The sequence below is a fragment of the Dreissena polymorpha genome, chromosome 14 (assembly GCF_020536995.1).
Source record: "Dreissena polymorpha isolate Duluth1 chromosome 14, UMN_Dpol_1.0, whole genome shotgun sequence".
NCBI classification, from domain to species: Eukaryota; Metazoa; Mollusca; class Bivalvia; order Myida; family Dreissenidae; genus Dreissena; species Dreissena polymorpha.
Window position 1 is genome coordinate 73,281,595 of NC_068368.1, and position 21,914 is coordinate 73,303,508.

The following is a 21,914-nucleotide window of genomic DNA, read 5'->3' on the forward strand; positions in this document are numbered from 1 at the left end:
TTTTTTCTCTCTCCTGAAAAGTTGACATTTTGTAGCTACGAGGTTTGAGAACGACAACGACGATGATACGATTCGTATCAGACGGTTTACGATTCGTATCATACGGTTTAGCGTAAACCGTATCATACGGTTTACACTGAATAAATCTATTTTTAGATCTGATTGGCTGATTGGACATTGAATATCACCCGTCATAAACCGTCTGATACGATTTTTCTAACTAAACCATCTGATGCGAATACGACTTTTGGACCTATCCGTATCCCATACATAAACCGTCTGATACGATTCGTATCATACGGTTTCAAATCATACGGTTTAACGTACGAACCGGTCCAAAAGTCTCAAAAGCGTATCATACGGTTTAAAGCATATCATATGGTTTATAAACCGTCTGATACGGTTCTAAGTAAACCCTTTGATACGAATACAACTTTTGGACCTATCCGTATCCCATACGATTGTACGCTTAACTGTTTGATGCGAAACCGTATGATACGATTCGTATCAGACAGTTTACGATTCGTATCATACGTTTTAGCGTAAACCGTATCATACGGTTTACATTGAATACATCTATAAATTGGCTGATTGTACATTGAAAAATACTCGTCATAAAGCGTCTAATACGATTCGTATCATACGGTTTCGAATCATACGGTTCAACGTACGAACCGGTCCAAAAGTTTTAAAAAAAGTAATCATACGGTTTAAAGCGTATCATACGGTTAATAAACCGTATGATACGGTTCTAACTAAACCGTCTGACACCAATACGACTTTTGGACATATCAGTACACCATATAAATCATCCTATCTTGCGGAGGAGTCCGGAGATAGCCGATGTAGCACGATTGAGGATACATGTCACAATCAACAGTTAACGTTTAAATAACTTGCAGTACAAACCAGAACAGAACAGTAAGCACATAAAGCTTATCGTACACATGTACAACAACACCACGTGTTTGAAGTAAATACACAAAATACATCATTAAAAAAAATATCAATTTAACAAAAACTAAAACATGATTTATTCACAAAACAACAGAAGCACAAATGCAAATGAACGCCATAGCATCGGGATTGAAATCAAAGAGCTTTTCAAAAGAATACGTTTAAAAGCAAATACCATTTAACTGAAGTTTAATTTATCATAAAATCACAGTTCTATAAAAAGCAAATATATTTTTTTAATTTACATGACCGTCATAAAATCAACAGTTTATTAAATTGTTAAATGTATAGTTACAGTTTGTTTACAGTTGTCTGCGTTTTGTTTAATAAGTACAGATATACATATCAATATTTTATCGCAAAACTTTTTATGGACATTATTAAATATAAATAAGATATTATCACACACAATCTTCGTTTTTTTATTGCTACGAAAAAAGGAATTTCTAAAGCAATGTAATAAAGTTTATTTCCATAAACATATGTCTGTCTTCAACAGCTTCTATATTTTAGGCCAAACAGAAAGGGTTACAATATCACATACTGATTTGTACCGACATATCAAGTTTAAATCTTCTGTTTTTAAATGCCTTAAACACTTATGGGCACAGGCACATGCCAAGAACGTCAGTAAAGGACCACTTGGATCAACTGGAAATAACTCTCAATGAACTGGTGTGGTTGAGATATGCAGTTATCTCCATTATAGACACAAAACAATTAGGATGTAAGTGCAACGATAAGGTTCTTTTGTATGGCCATTATCTATTGGCTTTGTGCGCTTTATCATGATGGTTTCTTTGATGCGCTTTTATATATAACATTGATTGGCATATATCTTTTATGTATATGTATGCTTTGTGTACCGATGCAGTTCAAATGCGCCTATTTTATGTTGTTGTTTATCTGAATTTCTCATGTTGTTTATTTGTATTGCGCGCTTTTTGCACATATTTAATTACGCTTATTATTGGCTTTGGTTGTATTTTCATACCAGGCGCGCTTTTCAGCATTAACTTTACGGAGCTGTAGTTAGTTTTTGATTTAGTAATAAAGCTCTCTTACCCCCCTTATAATTAGTTTGTTCATTCGTTTAAGTGTAATTAAGCTCCTTAATTGTATTAAGACGAATGAGCAATGCTGCGCTGCCCCTTCTGGGCCCCTAGCTGGGTCACGTGGGTTTCCTGTTTATCAGCCCGCCTTTGCACACAGGACATAAATGAATGCGCGTCTGTGCAGAACGCAAGATGTTTTTAACCCACCCTCCGTCCCAGCCGGACCCTTGAGGGGGGCTTTACTTTCTTAATTGCTTCAGGGGGGCATGGGGAACATTTCATTTAAGTGCAACGATAAGGTTCTTTTGTATGGCCATTATCTATTGGCTTTGTGCGCCTTTTCATGATGGTTTCTTCGATGCGCTTTTATATATAACATTGATTGGCATATATCTTTTATGTATATGTATGCTTTGTGTACCGATGCAGTTCAAATGCGCCAATTTTATGTTGTTGTTTTTCTGAATTTCTCATGTTGTTTATTTGTATTGCGCGCTTTTTGCACATATTTAATTACGCTTATTATTGTCTTTGGTTGTATTTTCATACCAGGAGCGCTTTTCAGCATTAGTTTTACGGAGCTGTAGTTAGTTTTTGATTTAGTAATAAAGCTCTCTTACCCCCCTTATAATTAGTTTGTTCATTCGTTTAAACACAAAACAATTAGGATGGGCTCTGTGAAAAATAGGTTTAATGCATGTGCGTAAAGTGTCGTCCCACATTAAGCCGTGCAGTTCGCACAGGCTAATCAGGGACGACACTTTCCGCTGTAATGATATTTTCGTTTCAATAAAGTCTTTTCTTAGCAAAAATCAAGTTTAGGCAGAGAGTTTCGTCCCTGATTAGCCTGTGCAGACTGCACATGCATAAAAAACCTGTTCACAGAGCACGGCCAAATTTTATTCATACAAATCGAACAATATCCCTCAACGTCACGATATAGACTGTTATTGTGAATGTCTTCAAACATCAACATTTTTCAGGGTAGTCACGTCGTGTTTTTATTTATTGCGTTCTGTTTTGTTGTTGTGTGATTTCGCTTTCCTCCTCCTGTTGACAGTAGCAGTAACCTTCCTTACATGTGAATGTTCCTTGACACTCTATTCTGAAGAATTCGCACATTTCGGCTGTGCTACACTCAGCTGAAAATGTATAAAAATAATACGAATTGAAATAAACCAACCTATTGCCTTACCTTGTGTTATATGTTCACTGCTGACATGACTTTTAAGCATAGCAGAAAGACAAAATATACCACTAGTAACCGGAAAACGACGCAATACAGAACTCATATCAATGTATGCAGCATTAAAATGCACTAGATATGGAAATGCTTTTTATATACACGCACAGAGCATTAAAATATTATTTTTATATTCCGTAAAAGGTTTTAACAAAATATACGATAAATAAATACCAAGATATACGATTTACAATATGCACAGTTCGTTTATTTACCTTTTATATGTTTCATTTTATTAACATAAATGACGCACTTTGTTACTACCGTACCTTGTCTACATTGACATTGACCCTTTGAATCGCAGTAGGGAAACGTGCAATCGGTCTCGCTCGAACACGTGACTGGACAGTGGGCAACGTGACCACATTCGCCATAAGCCATACTCTGTCGCAAGTGGCACGTGTCTGATTTTGATGATAATTTTTGTTTCGTGTCCCAAAGGCTTTCAGTTGATTGAATGGAACTATTTTCTGAAGGACTGGACTGACTGTTAATCAGTGCATCCAAGATTGATATCTGGTCTTCTGTTTTATCCGTGTTCAAATTCTCGTACTCACTTCCGTCTGCTGCAATTACATCTCCAGCTATGGTTGCGTCAATATATTTCTCTTTTTTGCCATCAGTTTCCTCAACCTTTAAACTGTGATCGGTTAAGTCGAATTGTTCTGTTTGGTCAATATCTTTCAAACTGTCCGACACCATGTCTGTCAAGCCTTTAGGACGTTCAGCGTAATTTCCGACATCGTCATTTCCAACACCGTCATTTCCGACATCGCCATTTCCGACATTCGTATGTATTTGTCTCGACAGTAGGTCCACCAATGACGCTGCTATGGATCCTGTATAAAGAAAAATAATTGTATTATACAAACCGTAAATACCCCAATACGTCTAATACGTCCCTACCATGATTAACGCTTTAAACTCTCGTATTATAAACACATATCCCCATGTCAAATTAATGCTTTATTTTGCTTAAAAGCACTCTGCATACATTAGGGAAACAGGGCTTAATGAATGTGCGTAATGTATTGTCCCAGATTGCATGAGCAGTCCGCACAGGCTAATAAAGGACGACACCCTACATTTATTTATTTTTTCTTAGCAAAAATCCTGTCTACGCAAATGCATTAAATCTGGTTTTCACAGAATTCTAAGATAAATCATTCACTGACAACATTTCACGATGACCTACATCGTGAAAAGGTAAAAGGTTTTCTCGAAATGCTTTATAAAATGGCATTATTTTTACTCCTTGCAAACGCCCACCCTCTGGTGAAAAAGGTCAAAAGACGGCGTATATATTGGGGGATATATTGGAATAGTAAATTGAATTAAATTAATATAATTTTAGCGTTTTGTTCCATTTTATTTTCTAACTATTGAAATAAATGAACATCAGTATTAACATACATTAAGAAACATGGTGTGCCTCTTATAACCCTGTATCTGTAGATGAATTAAGTTTGTAAGGGTTTGTAACCAGACATACTTGGTGGTCCGATGTCCGACGCGATTGCAGGATAGCATTGACCTATTTGCATTGTGTGTGTGTGTTATTCAGATAACCTCTGCAATGGCACGGCACCTATATTAAGGTGTAGTAGTCAATTTGAATGATATATCCATTTGGAAATATTAACTTTATAGTATGGGCATCTCTCTGCAATATATGTTATAATCATTAGCCCATGAGCAATTCACATTCAATTACATCGACGATTACATATGAGGCGCGCTCTGTGAAAAGGGGGTTAACGCATGTGCGTACAATGTCGTCCCAGATTAGCCTGTGCAGTCCGAACAGGCTTATCAGGGACGACACTTTCGTGAAAAGAAAAATATCATAAAAGCGAAAAGTGTCGTCCCTGATAGGCCTGTGCGGACTGCACAGTCTAATATGGGACGGCACTTTACGCACATTCATTAAACCCCCTTTTCACAGAGCACGGACCATATTTTGAAATGTTCTTATCCTTTTCAACGGTTAAACATTGAAAAGAACCATGCTCTTTATTTAGACGTGATCAAACGTTAAAAATAAAGATTATTTAAAGGCATACACACGTCGCGGCAAGGAAATGGAACCGTAAATAATAATACCCAGACTTTACAAATATTTAATATAAAGAATAAACATATACATAAAATAAAGCACGATGGCTGAATTATAGTTAACATTTTCTTAAAGTTAATAAAATAATGCTCATTTAACGATAGGTTTATAGTTGACACTTTTTGGCACAGTTTCCTGTAAAGAGATATGGAATAAGAAGCATTCCGATTGGAGTAATCTCGGTTTTTTGGTAAATTAACAGATTCAAATTTTGTAAAAAAAGAACAAACTGCAATCATATATAAACTTGCCAAATCTGAAATGATTATCAGTTTGTTACTTTTATATTTTAATGTGAACATCTGCGCACATTTCTAAATTAATAATTAAATTGGTATCTGTTGACACACGATTGAAAGCAGAGGAGTTGAAATCCCAAGTACCATCGTCGTTGCAGAGTTCATCAAAATAGAATGTGTATGGCTATATCGAAAACTGACGGAATTCTTTATCCAAGCAATATTACAATTATGTCAACTTTGCAGGCGCTGTTCCTTGAAATATTTACAAATAGCGTATTACCAGTTTATTGTAGCACTTAACTGATAGTTGTTATGCACGAACAAAGTGATATTAATTTGCCGTCATATTATATTACAGATATCGATGCATGGTATATTTGGGAAACTGTTGACAAATATTGTGGAAAGATTTGAATTTTGATGAAAAAAATACTCAAACCTGACCCGTCCTATATAACTTGACATGTTGTCACTAGTCTTACATAAAAGTCTAACGAATGGTTGCAAGAATGAATATCGTGAAATGGCATCATTCCGATGTTCGATGGATATTGTTAAAAGGGCCATTTTGTTTAGTAAGTCGCACTTTATTTTATTATTTGTGTCTTGTTCTGAGGAAACTGGGCCTAAGGCATGTGCGTAAAGTGTCGTCCCAGATTAGCCTGTGCAGTCCGCACAAGCTAATCAGGGACGACACTTTTCGCTTTAATGGTAATTTTCGATTAAACGAAGTTCCTTTTTACCGAAAAGCTAGTTTAAGCGGAAAGTGTCGTCCTTGATTAGCCTGTGCGGACTGCACAGTCTAATCTGGGACGACACTTTACCCACATGCCTTATGCCCAGTTTTCTCAGAACAAGACACAAATAATAAAATAAAGTTACACACAGATTACCCTTTCAAACATGGACGGATTTTCAATCGTTATATATCGACTATCTCCGGAATCCTCCGTAAGATAGACATATTTAAGCAATAAATCGTCTGCTGATCCAGAGTGACGGATTTTATGACGTTGATTGTTACCACTGGAGACATAGCCGTGTCTAGGGATTGCGTTTTTTTCCATAAAATTACAGATATAACAACGAAAGAAGAACGCACTCTTGCTGGGAAATCCTACGCATAGTTCAGTTAGATATAGTCCTTTTAATTGCAAAATCATAGATTATGTGACAATCTTAAAGAATCGATGTTAATTGGCCAATAAATCAATCCTTTGGAAATGTGTCTTTCAAATACAAGCCGAGAGTACTATTTAAATATCTCGTACATCTCCAATATGCAACGTTTAACTTTATCTGCAGTTGCATTACTCTGTTTATGTGTTTTGCGTCATTTGTGCATTAACTATAACGATTTTGTCGCGACTCTCGTGAATGATTGGTCATTAGGGAATGGAACATTTCAGTTCTGAAAGCTTCTCAATGATTGTATTGTCGCAATTATTGCTGATTGAATGATTACATGTATATGGAACAGCGTTTTATCGTAAATATTGAAATATCATTAAAGCGCTTACTTAAAGTAGAAAGTTTGAAAGACAAGACGAATATTTATTCAGACTTGCACAGTGTACATCGTCTTAAATCTTGAAAGTTTACTACATAATGTTATGTCACAGAGATAAACATTGTAATAAAATAAACATAAGCAGCATCGTGTACGGTAACGAAAATGCTTGGTGAAATACCAGTTATATAATAAATTATCATATTTAAAGCGGATATATACGATTTTTTTTATATGTGTTTAATTGTAATATATTTATAAAATATGTTACAATAACACAAAATAGGCAAGAAAAATTATACATTAAAGCCGAATTTCATAAAATGCAGCAAAGACAAATTAGCGCCCCGAGCCGATAGTGACGAACATATTTTCCTACAATAACCGAAGCATTCGTCTTTGTATTAGGATCGGAGATAGTGTTCGTGTGTCGTATGAATAGATATCGTTGCAGGAATTCAAATAAACCGTTAAACTAAGTTTAGATGCACATCGTACATGTATGGTATACATGCTGGCGAATTCGGCTGTACAGCCGTTTTCAATTTCAGAATTAAATATCTGGCTTATTTCGCATTTTTCGACATATGTTCTTCTTAACTTTTATTTTAATTTATATTGAAATATATATATAATAAGTTTTTTACACAGTTAATATAAATTCATAAATATTTGACAAAATCGTATATACCCGCTTTAATTAAAAAAAAATAGCTTGAAATATGTTGTTGAGCGCAGCCTTTTACATTAGATTGTTGAAATGCAGTGTCAATAAATCGTGACATTACACAAAGACGTTTTGAAATACGCGTATGCATGTGTTTACGTGTTACATTTCAACTTTAGCGACCCAACTGTCGAGGAATTCCGAAACATCAAACGCAAGTGTTTGAGTATTCAAAACCGAAGTTTTCGTTTGGTCTAAATATGATTCCGTTTGTTTCTCTCTTTTCTTTAAAAGCAATATCTTTTTTGTTCATACGTTTCCAACTTCTTCAAGGTGCACGCAGCAGACATCAAATACGACTCGTTGCAGGTATCATTAAGGACAATAATGCATCTCTAGAAACATAATTAACACAAAACGAAAACCTACACCATACCAATCAAAATGCACAATACAACATAGGAATATCATAATAATGATACTAACAGAAGCATTATTAGGAGATAATTGTTCGTTCACAATATCTAGTGTTTTATTACTGTTTTAATATCTTATTACTTCAGGTCGCAATGGCGTATTTGGTTTGGTCTTCGCCTAGCGGCCGGGAGGTAATGGGCTCGATCCCGAGTGCGGGAGAGTTCTTAAGATCTCTCCCCATAAGACAGTAAGTATTGGTTCTACCCAGAAAACGGACTCAATAGCGTTTCAATAAGCTTAATGATAACGCTGAAATGAAAATAAAATAGGATAAAACTTAACACTCTAGAGTATTCACAATGTTCACATATGTACGACAGACGACGCACGACAAACGGCGGTCCAAATGTGATCGCAAAAGTTCGTTTTGTTCAGGCGAGCTAAACATGTATGCGATCGTCATGCACATGTGAGCTAAAAAGCTTCAAGTATTTTGCAAAGTATCAAATTTTAGTCCATTCTTAACAGCATATCGGCGAAATAACACTCCGTTGTATAAACTTCATCAAAACACTATTGAATAAAGCAAATATCATCATACCTATAACGTCAAACGTGTTATGTGCTTTATTTAAGTTTATGTTTATCAATGTTCTTTGTGTTTGGTTTGTTGTATACAAAGTACAAAGACATACACACACAAAATCAAATATAAATGGCAAATATTCGATTACGATAAGTTTATTTTGGTGTTGTTCAAACTCTCAAATAATAACTGTGAAAAAACCTGTTCACAGAGCACGGCCAAATTTTATTCATACAAATCGAACAATATCCCTCAACGTCACGATATAGACTGTTATTGTGAATGTCTTCAAACATCAACATTTTTCAGGGTAGTCACGTCGTGTTTTTATTTATTGCGTTCTGTTTTGTTGTTGTGTGATTTCGCTTTCCTCCTCCTGTTGACAGTAGCAGTAACCTTCCTTACATGTGAATGTTCCTTGACACTCTATTCTGAAGAATTCGCACATTTCGGCTGTGCTACACTCAGCTGAAAATGTATAAAAATAATACGAATTGAAATAAACCAACCTATTGCCTTACCTTGTGTTATATGTTCACTGCTGACATGACTTTTAAGCATAGCAGAAAGACAAAATATACCACTAGTAACCGGAAAACGACGCAATACAGAACTCATATCAATGTATGCAGCATTAAAATGCACTAGATATGGAAATGCTTTTTATATACACGCACAGAGCATTAAAATATTATTTTTATATTCCGTAAAAGGTTTTAACAAAATATACGATAAATAAATACCAAGATATACGATTTACAATATGCACAGTTCGTTTATTTACCTTTTATATGTTTCATTTTATTAACATAAATGACGCACTTTGTTACTACCGTACCTTGTCTACATTGACATTGACCCTTTGAATCGCAGTAGGGAAACGTGCAATCGGTCTCGCTCGAACACGTGACTGGACAGTGGGCAACGTGACCACATTCGCCATAAGCCATACTCTGTCGCAAGTGGCACGTGTCTGATTTTGATGATAATTTTTGTTTCGTGTCCCAAAGGCTTTCAGTTGATTGAATGGAACTATTTTCTGAAGGACTGGACTGACTGTTAATCAGTGCATCCAAGATTGATATCTGGTCTTCTGTTTTATCCGTGTTCAAATTCTCGTACTCACTTCCGTCTGCTGCAATTACATCTCCAGCTATGGTTGCGTCAATATATTTCTCTTTTTTGCCATCAGTTTCCTCAACCTTTAAACTGTGATCGGTTAAGTCGAATTGTTCTGTTTGGTCAATATCTTTCAAACTGTCCGACACCATGTCTGTCAAGCCTTTAGGACGTTCAGCGTAATTTCCGACATCGTCATTTCCAACACCGTCATTTCCGACATCGCCATTTCCGACATTCGTATGTATTTGTCTCGACAGTAGGTCCACCAATGACGCTGCTATGGATCCTGTATAAAGAAAAATAATTGTATTATACAAACCGTAAATACCCCAATACGTCTAATACGTCCCTACCATGATTAACGCTTTAAACTCTCGTATTATAAACACATATCCCCATGTCAAATTAATGCTTTATTTTGCTTAAAAGCACTCTGCATACATTAGGGAAACAGGGCTTAATGAATGTGCGTAATGTATTGTCCCAGATTGCATGAGCAGTCCGCACAGGCTAATAAAGGACGACACCCTACATTTATTTATTTTTTCTTAGCAAAAATCCTGTCTACGCAAATGCATTAAATCTGGTTTTCACAGAATTCTAAGATAAATCATTCACTGACAACATTTCACGATGACCTACATCGTGAAAAGGTAAAAGGTTTTCTCGAAATGCTTTATAAAATGGCATTATTTTTACTCCTTGCAAACGCCCACCCTCTGGTGAAAAAGGTCAAAAGACGGCGTATATATTGGGGGATATATTGGAATAGTAAATTGAATTAAATTAATATAATTTTAGCGTTTTGTTCCATTTTATTTTCTAACTATTGAAATAAATGAACATCAGTATTAACATACATTAAGAAACATGGTGTGCCTCTTATAACCCTGTATCTGTAGATGAATTAAGTTTGTAAGGGTTTGTAACCAGACATACTTGGTGGTCCGATGTCCGACGCGATTGCAGGATAGCATTGACCTATTTGCATTGTGTGTGTGTGTTATTCAGATAACCTCTGCAATGGCACGGCACCTATATTAAGGTGTAGTAGTCAATTTGAATGATATATCCATTTGGAAATATTAACTTTATAGTATGGGCATCTCTCTGCAATATATGTTATAATCATTAGCCCATGAGCAATTCACATTCAATTACATCGACGATTACATATGAGGCGCGCTCTGTGAAAAGGGGGTTAACGCATGTGCGTACAATGTCGTCCCAGATTAGCCTGTGCAGTCCGAACAGGCTTATCAGGGACGACACTTTCGTGAAAAGAAAAATATCATAAAAGCGAAAAGTGTCGTCCCTGATAGGCCTGTGCGGACTGCACAGTCTAATATGGGACGGCACTTTACGCACATTCATTAAACCCCCTTTTCACAGAGCACGGACCATATTTTGAAATGTTCTTATCCTTTTCAACGGTTAAACATTGAAAAGAACCATGCTCTTTATTTAGACGTGATCAAACGTTAAAAATAAAGATTATTTAAAGGCATACACACGTCGCGGCAAGGAAATGGAACCGTAAATAATAATACCCAGACTTTACAAATATTTAATATAAAGAATAAACATATACATAAAATAAAGCACGATGGCTGAATTATAGTTAACATTTTCTTAAAGTTAATAAAATAATGCTCATTTAACGATAGGTTTATAGTTGACACTTTTTGGCACAGTTTCCTGTAAAGAGATATGGAATAAGAAGCATTCCGATTGGAGTAATCTCGGTTTTTTGGTAAATTAACAGATTCAAATTTTGTAAAAAAAGAACAAACTGCAATCATATATAAACTTGCCAAATCTGAAATGATTATCAGTTTGTTACTTTTATATTTTAATGTGAACATCTGCGCACATTTCTAAATTAATAATTAAATTGGTATCTGTTGACACACGATTGAAAGCAGAGGAGTTGAAATCCCAAGTACCATCGTCGTTGCAGAGTTCATCAAAATAGAATGTGTATGGCTATATCGAAAACTGACGGAATTCTTTATCCAAGCAATATTACAATTATGTCAACTTTGCAGGCGCTGTTCCTTGAAATATTTACAAATAGCGTATTACCAGTTTATTGTAGCACTTAACTGATAGTTGTTATGCACGAACAAAGTGATATTAATTTGCCGTCATATTATATTACAGATATCGATGCATGGTATATTTGGGAAACTGTTGACAAATATTGTGGAAAGATTTGAATTTTGATGAAAAAAATACTCAAACCTGACCCGTCCTATATAACTTGACATGTTGTCACTAGTCTTACATAAAAGTCTAACGAATGGTTGCAAGAATGAATATCGTGAAATGGCATCATTCCGATGTTCGATGGATATTGTTAAAAGGGCCATTTTGTTTAGTAAGTCGCACTTTATTTTATTATTTGTGTCTTGTTCTGAGGAAACTGGGCCTAAGGCATGTGCGTAAAGTGTCGTCCCAGATTAGCCTGTGCAGTCCGCACAAGCTAATCAGGGACGACACTTTTCGCTTTAATGGTAATTTTCGATTAAACGAAGTTCCTTTTTACCGAAAAGCTAGTTTAAGCGGAAAGTGTCGTCCTTGATTAGCCTGTGCGGACTGCACAGTCTAATCTGGGACGACACTTTACCCACATGCCTTATGCCCAGTTTTCTCAGAACAAGACACAAATAATAAAATAAAGTTACACACAGATTACCCTTTCAAACATGGACGGATTTTCAATCGTTATATATCGACTATCTCCGGAATCCTCCGTAAGATAGACATATTTAAGCAATAAATCGTCTGCTGATCCAGAGTGACGGATTTTATGACGTTGATTGTTACCACTGGAGACATAGCCGTGTCTAGGGATTGCGTTTTTTTCCATAAAATTACAGATATAACAACGAAAGAAGAACGCACTCTTGCTGGGAAATCCTACGCATAGTTCAGTTAGATATAGTCCTTTTAATTGCAAAATCATAGATTATGTGACAATCTTAAAGAATCGATGTTAATTGGCCAATAAATCAATCCTTTGGAAATGTGTCTTTCAAATACAAGCCGAGAGTACTATTTAAATATCTCGTACATCTCCAATATGCAACGTTTAACTTTATCTGCAGTTGCATTACTCTGTTTATGTGTTTTGCGTCATTTGTGCATTAACTATAACGATTTTGTCGCGACTCTCGTGAATGATTGGTCATTAGGGAATGGAACATTTCAGTTCTGAAAGCTTCTCAATGATTGTATTGTCGCAATTATTGCTGATTGAATGATTACATGTATATGGAACAGCGTTTTATCGTAAATATTGAAATATCATTAAAGCGCTTACTTAAAGTAGAAAGTTTGAAAGACAAGACGAATATTTATTCAGACTTGCACAGTGTACATCGTCTTAAATCTTGAAAGTTTACTACATAATGTTATGTCACAGAGATAAACATTGTAATAAAATAAACATAAGCAGCATCGTGTACGGTAACGAAAATGCTTGGTGAAATACCAGTTATATAATAAATTATCATATTTAAAGCGGATATATACGATTTTTTTTATATGTGTTTAATTGTAATATATTTATAAAATATGTTACAATAACACAAAATAGGCAAGAAAAATTATACATTAAAGCCGAATTTCATAAAATGCAGCAAAGACAAATTAGCGCCCCGAGCCGATAGTGACGAACATATTTTCCTACAATAACCGAAGCATTCGTCTTTGTATTAGGATCGGAGATAGTGTTCGTGTGTCGTATGAATAGATATCGTTGCAGGAATTCAAATAAACCGTTAAACTAAGTTTAGATGCACATCGTACATGTATGGTATACATGCTGGCGAATTCGGCTGTACAGCCGTTTTCAATTTCAGAATTAAATATCTGGCTTATTTCGCATTTTTCGACATATGTTCTTCTTAACTTTTATTTTAATTTATATTGAAATATATATATAATAAGTTTTTTACACAGTTAATATAAATTCATAAATATTTGACAAAATCGTATATACCCGCTTTAATTAAAAAAAAATAGCTTGAAATATGTTGTTGAGCGCAGCCTTTTACATTAGATTGTTGAAATGCAGTGTCAATAAATCGTGACATTACACAAAGACGTTTTGAAATACGCGTATGCATGTGTTTACGTGTTACATTTCAACTTTAGCGACCCAACTGTCGAGGAATTCCGAAACATCAAACGCAAGTGTTTGAGTATTCAAAACCGAAGTTTTCGTTTGGTCTAAATATGATTCCGTTTGTTTCTCTCTTTTCTTTAAAAGCAATATCTTTTTTGTTCATACGTTTCCAACTTCTTCAAGGTGCACGCAGCAGACATCAAATACGACTCGTTGCAGGTATCATTAAGGACAATAATGCATCTCTAGAAACATAATTAACACAAAACGAAAACCTACACCATACCAATCAAAATGCACAATACAACATAGGAATATCATAATAATGATACTAACAGAAGCATTATTAGGAGATAATTGTTCGTTCACAATATCTAGTGTTTTATTACTGTTTTAATATCTTATTACTTCAGGTCGCAATGGCGTATTTGGTTTGGTCTTCGCCTAGCGGCCGGGAGGTAATGGGCTCGATCCCGAGTGCGGGAGAGTTCTTAAGATCTCTCCCCATAAGACAGTAAGTATTGGTTCTACCCAGAAAACGGACTCAATAGCGTTTCAATAAGCTTAATGATAACGCTGAAATGAAAATAAAATAGGATAAAACTTAACACTCTAGAGTATTCACAATGTTCACATATGTACGACAGACGACGCACGACAAACGGCGGTCCAAATGTGATCGCAAAAGTTCGTTTTGTTCAGGCGAGCTAAACATGTATGCGATCGTCATGCACATGTGAGCTAAAAAGCTTCAAGTATTTTGCAAAGTATCAAATTTTAGTCCATTCTTAACAGCATATCGGCGAAATAACACTCCGTTGTATAAACTTCATCAAAACACTATTGAATAAAGCAAATATCATCATACCTATAACGTCAAACGTGTTATGTGCTTTATTTAAGTTTATGTTTATCAATGTTCTTTGTGTTTGGTTTGTTGTATACAAAGTACAAAGACATACACACACAAAATCAAATATAAATGGCAAATATTCGATTACGATAAGTTTATTTTGGTGTTGTTCAAACTCTCAAATAATAACTGGGTCCGAATTTAATTGTATACGTATGAACAATTAAGAAATATAGGAGTTTCGGTTTAGAGACTAACACATCAGAGGTTGGAGGAGTAATTTAATAGATCATCGTTACTCCAGCTAAATATGTTACGTAAAATTAATTGTAATTCGTTGAGTGTTGAAGACATCCCTCATTTATTGAAATTCTAAATTAAATCATGGTTTGACAGAACAATTAATTATCGATTAACACATTCACACACAAATATGGAAACTCTCGTCTATAATCGAATAAATAATTTAACAAGTAATTATTTATCGACGTTGCGTAACATTTAATATCCGAAATAATCTCGGTCCCTCAATCATTGGAATTATTAAGTTACACAACAAGACAAAGCAAACCGCGGCTGAAAAGTGCGTATAAGTGAAGAAGTGATTGACAGTGATCTGTTTATGTGCGTCCAAGTAATGAAGTGATTGACCGTGATCTGTTTATGCCACAGCGGTCTTTTAGTTAAAACAAATAAAATACTTTCTTTCAACCACACAATTTGGTTACGAATTCACGCACTACACGATTGTGGAAGGCGCGCATATCGCAAGGAAAATTACGAGCTCTTGTCCCATCTCCGCAAAATATGCGCGATTCATGAAGTCTTATTGCATGACAATTTTTTTTTTGTAGACCTACTATTGTTATTCCTTCTCATTTTTTTTTATTTCTTTGTTTAATTTTCCGTTAAGAATATTTGTATGCGTTATATTCAACGTTCGGTATTTGAATGAGAAATTCAATAAGTTTTATATACATGTTTATATAAATATATTGTAATAATTGTGATATTTTTTCCATTTTTTTATTGATTGATATGTTGTGTAGTCGACCTATCTAAGCTTATTATGACTGGTTCATCATTCTGACGTGACTTGCACATGTCGTTGTTTAATAACCATAAGGATACGAACATATCTTTGCATAAGCGTTCTTGATCGGTGAATTAACAATGATTTCTTGAAGCGATAGAAGAAGAAAGCTCAATAAGACGCGCATCACTCGCTTTTAAACGTGATCGTTTCTCATATCTTTAATGGAAATGTTAAAAAATATTTTCCTTCCGCGTCAGCAGTATATAACTGTTATCAAAAGAAAGCCATCATTAAATGCCACAAGTGAGCAATAACTCTCATTAAAACACATGCAGGCATTAATTGCGGTCAGGATTACAGTCAACACAAAGAAATTTAAATACTTAAACCTGTTTCAAAAACGCATGAAATATCACTGGGTTAAGGTGGGTCACGATGAAATATGATCTAATTGCACAACATATGTCATTGAATCCGTCACATAATGATATAAAAAAGATAAGCGATTACATAGCAATACGTTTATACGGAGTAAATGCTTACATAAAATTTGCGGTTGACTCAGTAAAATGATCCATTGCTTGTTATTGTGAAAGATCGTGGATAAGTTGTGTAATAACACAGAAACATAACCTTTGCCATTGTTGCGCTGTTTAGCGTTGAATGATAATGTAAGTTAAAATGCACGAATTACGTTGCAAACAGATGGTTGAGGAAACAGTAATGAACAATTGCATACCTTTTTAAATATGTTTATATAAACATAGTAATATTCCAGAATCATTATAAAGAGGGAAACTCCTGTCCGTAAGTATTTTATTGAAGGGAAATGACCAGATTGTCTATATTATACAAGACTATATAAATGACCAGATTGACTATATTTTACAAGACTATATATATAATATGGCATTTGACATACACGTATGGTTATAGCTTTGGTCAATCCAAATAATTGGCTGTGTGAACCAGTTGAAGGAGTTCCGATAGGCATACTTGGCCAAGAATTAAGCCATTTATGCCTTTCTCCCATCCTTCTAAATTGGATCAAGTTATTTCCAAAATTAGTGATGTCTAGTATATTTATTTCTATATTTAGAATAGTTCTTACAAAAAGTCCTGTAAGCAAACAGCACAGACCCAGATGAGACGCCGCATCATGCGGCGTCTCATCTGGGTCTACGCTGTTTGGCAAGGCCTTTTTTCTAGACGCTAGGCATGAATGGGTTAATCACAAAACATTCAAGTGTCAGTAAATACCTTTTGCAACATTATATAAACATAAGTTTAGTTTACAAACGAATGTTTTATCTACAAAGAGTGAGGTTTGAGCGATTGGTTTGAATATGCTTGACATCAATATTTCCAGGGCAGTAACTTCCGTTGTATTATTTATTTCTGTGTTTGTAATGTAAGTGTTTGTGAACAATGATTATATGGTTTCGTTCCTGCTGATACAACTGAAGGTTCAAGTTGCTTTTTATCAAATTACTTATTCATCCAAGAAGTCGGTTTTACTTATTATTTAATAACTGTAAATCAATGAAAACTTCTAAAGCACTTAAAAAATGAAGTGATGAAATTTACGTATTGCCATGAACTGCTAACAATGCTGACATGTAAAAATACATTGTTATATAATTATAAAGAAGTTAACTAAATAATAAATTTACAAACATTGATTTACGAAGTAGTCTATCTACACAAATAATTGAAAGCCTAACCTTTTTAAAACAATAAACTATTATTCTATTTCCTATTACGCCTTTGAGCAATAATTGTTCGTTTGAATCTCGATGTAATCAAATTCTTAAATATGTATCACAGCCAAATTAATATAAGTATTTCGTTTCCTAATACAAGTGCCATCAGTATCTAGAATATGTATGGTTTCTCTACCAAGAAGTGCAATCGACTTCCAAGATCATAGGTTCAATTATGCAGCCTTATCAAGGAAATAAATCGGTGTTTAAACCCTATAGAGACATTGTGATAGATGTCGTATGATTGCAGTCGTCCTTTGACATGCACCAATACAGTAGACACTGGATTACTTCATGAAGACAACGCGTAGCAAATATAATTGAATCCGTCACATAAGGCAACAAAAAGAACCAATATCAAATTCAAAAAACTTTCAAACTAGCTACATGCCTAAAATAGAAACATTATTATAATGTTTGGTACCGAAACACTCTCCAGTGTATTAATTAACTACGTATACAATAACTGATGCAAATGTTGTATTTCATAAAAAAAGTTTTATATTTGTAAAACGCATTGATGTTTCGTTTAAGTAAAACATTTGCATTTTCCTATTGTTTTCATCTTAATCTGTTCTGAACAAAATGATAATATTAGGAACATAGAATAAATGTAAGAATACCATCTTTCACCAAATATGCATTAGACATAAAAGAAACAAGCTATGTCGAAAAAAATATCTTAAGCCGTATACATATTCCATTAAAGACATGCACAATGGGGTATATAATAATAGTAACACTTATAGAAGCACCTCGTTGTGTCTTGTTTGTGTTACTATATGATGCTATAAGTTCTTAAATTTTGTTAACAAGAGGGGATTTAGCTAATGCATGCACTTTCATTTTATTTTATCGTACCTCAAACAATATAATTTTGTTGCTGAGGGGTTTGTTACACATTGGGTAACATAATGACATTTAAATCGATTTATCATTCTGTTTTATTTCTTTTTAGTTTAATTTCAATGTCATTAGTTGAAAGTTTATTTGCACATATGTCTTTTGTGATCAAGTCTGTGCTAGGTGGGAGAATGCATTTGTATTGACAATTTAAATGAGACGTTTTGGTTTATATAAGATTATTTTGTAGTTTCTATATTTAGAATATATCGTACAGAAATTCCTTTAAGCAAACAGCGCAGACCCTGATGAGACGCCGCATCATGCGGGATCTCATCTGGGTCTAAGCTGTTTGCCAAGGCTTTTTTTGTAGACGCTAGAAGTAAATGAGTTAAATCCCTTAGTCTTTCCATAGACCGTTGCAGATGTGATCAGTATTTTATATTTAATATCTTTGTGATTGTGTTTTCTTTATTGTTTAGACAATTGGTCATTTGATGGAAATTAATGACCAGCGGACAAAAATGGCTCTCCAGATAAGGATTCTGGATGAATGTTTTCTACAATTTGGTCATACGATACTTGACACAATTCTTGTCTTGAATTATTGTGCCATCATTGGATAAGGGTTTGGCATGCACGAATAAACCCTTTCCCACTCAGAGACAAAGTGAACATAGCTATGTGCGAACAGCATAATAGACAGCCTGCGAGTAACTCGCAGTCTGTTTAGCTTTGATGCTGTTTGCTGCTCATCAGTATCTTATGGTTGGAAATGAAGCCTAAAACAATTGAATTTAGTAAGAAAAGGTCTTTTAATAAATGTAAATTTCGAAGGGACTGCAAATGCGTCACAATACGTGTTTCTAAGTGGTAAGGGGTTGAGCGTCTGGCAAACAAAGCGTTACATGTGATTTTAAAACGATTGAATGAAGTGGTGGCAGACCCAATGTCATGTTTTAATAACATGGTTGCAAATACACATGTACGTCTACATGGTTTCTGTAATAAAAAGTTCACATTATAATGGATATATTAGACTTATGCGGATTTTCATTACGTTGTGTTTTCTTTGAGATTAATTTAGAAATAGTTTGTAATAGTATAGTTGGTCAAACCTGTTTACCGGCTTAATAATTATTAATGTATTTTTGTAATGCATGCACATCGTTCTCAGTATATGTTATTGAATACTATGAGTGCCCTAGGAAATCGAATGTTGTCAACTGATTTATTGTGTGTATCAATGGAATGTATGAATATTCTTTGAACCATGTTAAGTAACTGTTGTCATGTTGATATATGTTGCAAACCTTTTGAAATATCGGATATATAGAGCCAAAGGCTACGACGTGTGACATGTATTCGTAAAAAAATAACCAAGCTACAGACAACTGGGAGACTTAGCAAACATACATCGTATATACAGAAATATATTAGACTTAGACACTGAGAACGAATACCATGCAACTAGCTAGTAAACGGGGAAACATTTCATAAACGTGTTTTAAACGGGTAAACATTTCATTAACGTGTTATGACTCTATAACGTATGGTATTTTTTATACTAGCAGACGTTACTATATAGCCATGTTGTTTACTAGCAGACGTTACTACATAGCCATGGTGAACTTTAATATAAAAAGTGTATTGTTTGTTTGTTCTGCATACCTTACAACAGTCCATATTGAATCTTATTGTTTATGAAGTGGTGTCCTGGAACGATGTTCCAATTAATATTACAGATATCAATAATCAATTTCCCATGGGAAATATCCTTCTACCAGATGAAGGTGGAAGTAAAAGCCTGAACTATTCCATGTGGACTATGTGGACTGCGGCAGTGTGACTATGACGTCTATGAAGACTGTTATTAAACACTTAGAAATGACAAATAACACTAATTTAGTGCTATTTCGAAAACCAAAACATACTTTAACATTCGATCGCAAGCCTCATATGTAAGATCAAGGAACGACAACTCAGCGTGAAGATTGGAATAACGCATAATGCATGATGTCACGAGTAGCGAAAAACATTACGTAGCCTTGGCCTCGATTACTCAGGCGTGTCTTGTTCTGTGAAAACTGTGCATAATGCATGTGCGTTAAGTGTCGTCCCAGATTAGCCTGTGCAGTCCACACAGGCTAATCAGGGACGACACTTTCCGCTTTTATGGTATTTTTCGTTTAAAGGAAGTACCTTCTTATCGAAAATCTTCTTTAAGCGGAAGGTGTCGTCCCTAATTAGCCTGTGCGTACTGCACAAGCTAATCTGGGACGACACTTTACGCACAGGCATTATGCATAGTTTTCTCAGAACGCGACACAGTCAATGACTTTCCATCACTGAATTCGCCTCATTATTATTTTATTATTCTCACGACATCTTGTCAGAAAATATATTGATTGTTAGATTCACACTGCACATCGCCTACAATGGTGTTTGTTCTATGGAACAAACGGTTGGTGATGGGAATTCATGTCAATTTACCGCCAGAGTTGTATTAATGGGTTGTATCAAAAAGCTGTGTTCATATCTGCGATTGAAACATTTTCATCTTCGATTTTTGCCTTCCCAACAAAGTAACACAGTAGTTGCTAAGGTGAGACGACAATGGTTTGTTAACTTATTTTAATAAAATGATCCATAATACCGGTACATACTATTTTATTGAATGTGGGTCGTGTTACAATAAATAGTTTTCGACATGTGCTATAGTTACTCCAAATTGGTAATTTTTTTAAGCTTTTTATTTTTTAAACATATGAAAATGTATTTAAGATACAAACTAATGGATACATATGTTATGTTCCAATTATGGAAATACTATTTTATAAATAAGTCATTTCATTAGCCGATACTGAAAACGAAATACATGTTTTTCAATATTAATATGTGCAAATAAATCCAAGCTATGTTATCTGGTATTTTTCACCCGACTTCTGCCTGAGATGATAACTCCGATTTTGGGATAGTATAATAAGATGCTACTTTCTGAAATCGTGTCAACAAGACGGAGTTAAGTGGATATTTATTTTATTTATTCGTGCCTCAGAAAGTGGTTATTCTGTTGCCATGGCAATATTAAACAACTAAGTAATCATATTGAAATAAAATCGTTTTTTCCTTGGTTTTTCATCTAAAGTCAATGTAATAAAGTTAAAGTTTATTTACACGTGAGTGTTTTCTATGAAAACTCGCCCAAATGGTGAGATTCGGCGTGCCTTTCAGAGATCGTATAAATGCTATAACATCTGAATAAAGCATGTAAGTGTATTTGTTTATGGTTTTGATGTAGTTTCTATGTTGCCCTCTGTGTTTGTTCCCTCTTATAGCAGGACGGGGCTTGGCGTAACATCTGACCGGTTT

General features: G+C 34.7%; 1 protein-coding gene across 3 annotated transcripts in view; it reads right to left on the reverse strand.

Annotated features, from left to right (window-relative positions):
* Nucleotides 1-1,614: 1,614 nt before the first annotated feature.
* The window catches only part of LOC127857047 (uncharacterized), a 34,143-nt gene continuing 13,843 nt past the window's right edge, over nucleotides 1,615-21,914 (reverse strand). Inside the window, exons 2-3 of one of the 3 annotated variants that reach the window (XM_052393340.1) lie at nucleotides 3,525-4,094; nucleotides 1,615-3,154 (exon numbers count right to left, since the gene is read on the reverse strand). In XM_052393340.1, coding sequence (XP_052249300.1) covers nucleotides 3,018-3,154; nucleotides 3,525-4,094 — 707 coding nt within the window. In that variant the 3' untranslated portion in view covers nucleotides 1,615-3,017. Of the gene's footprint in view, nucleotides 3,155-3,524; nucleotides 4,095-8,819; nucleotides 9,262-9,631; nucleotides 10,202-21,914 lie in introns of those variants that run through there. The other 2 variants (XM_052393338.1, XM_052393341.1) reach the window with 2 other exon arrangements.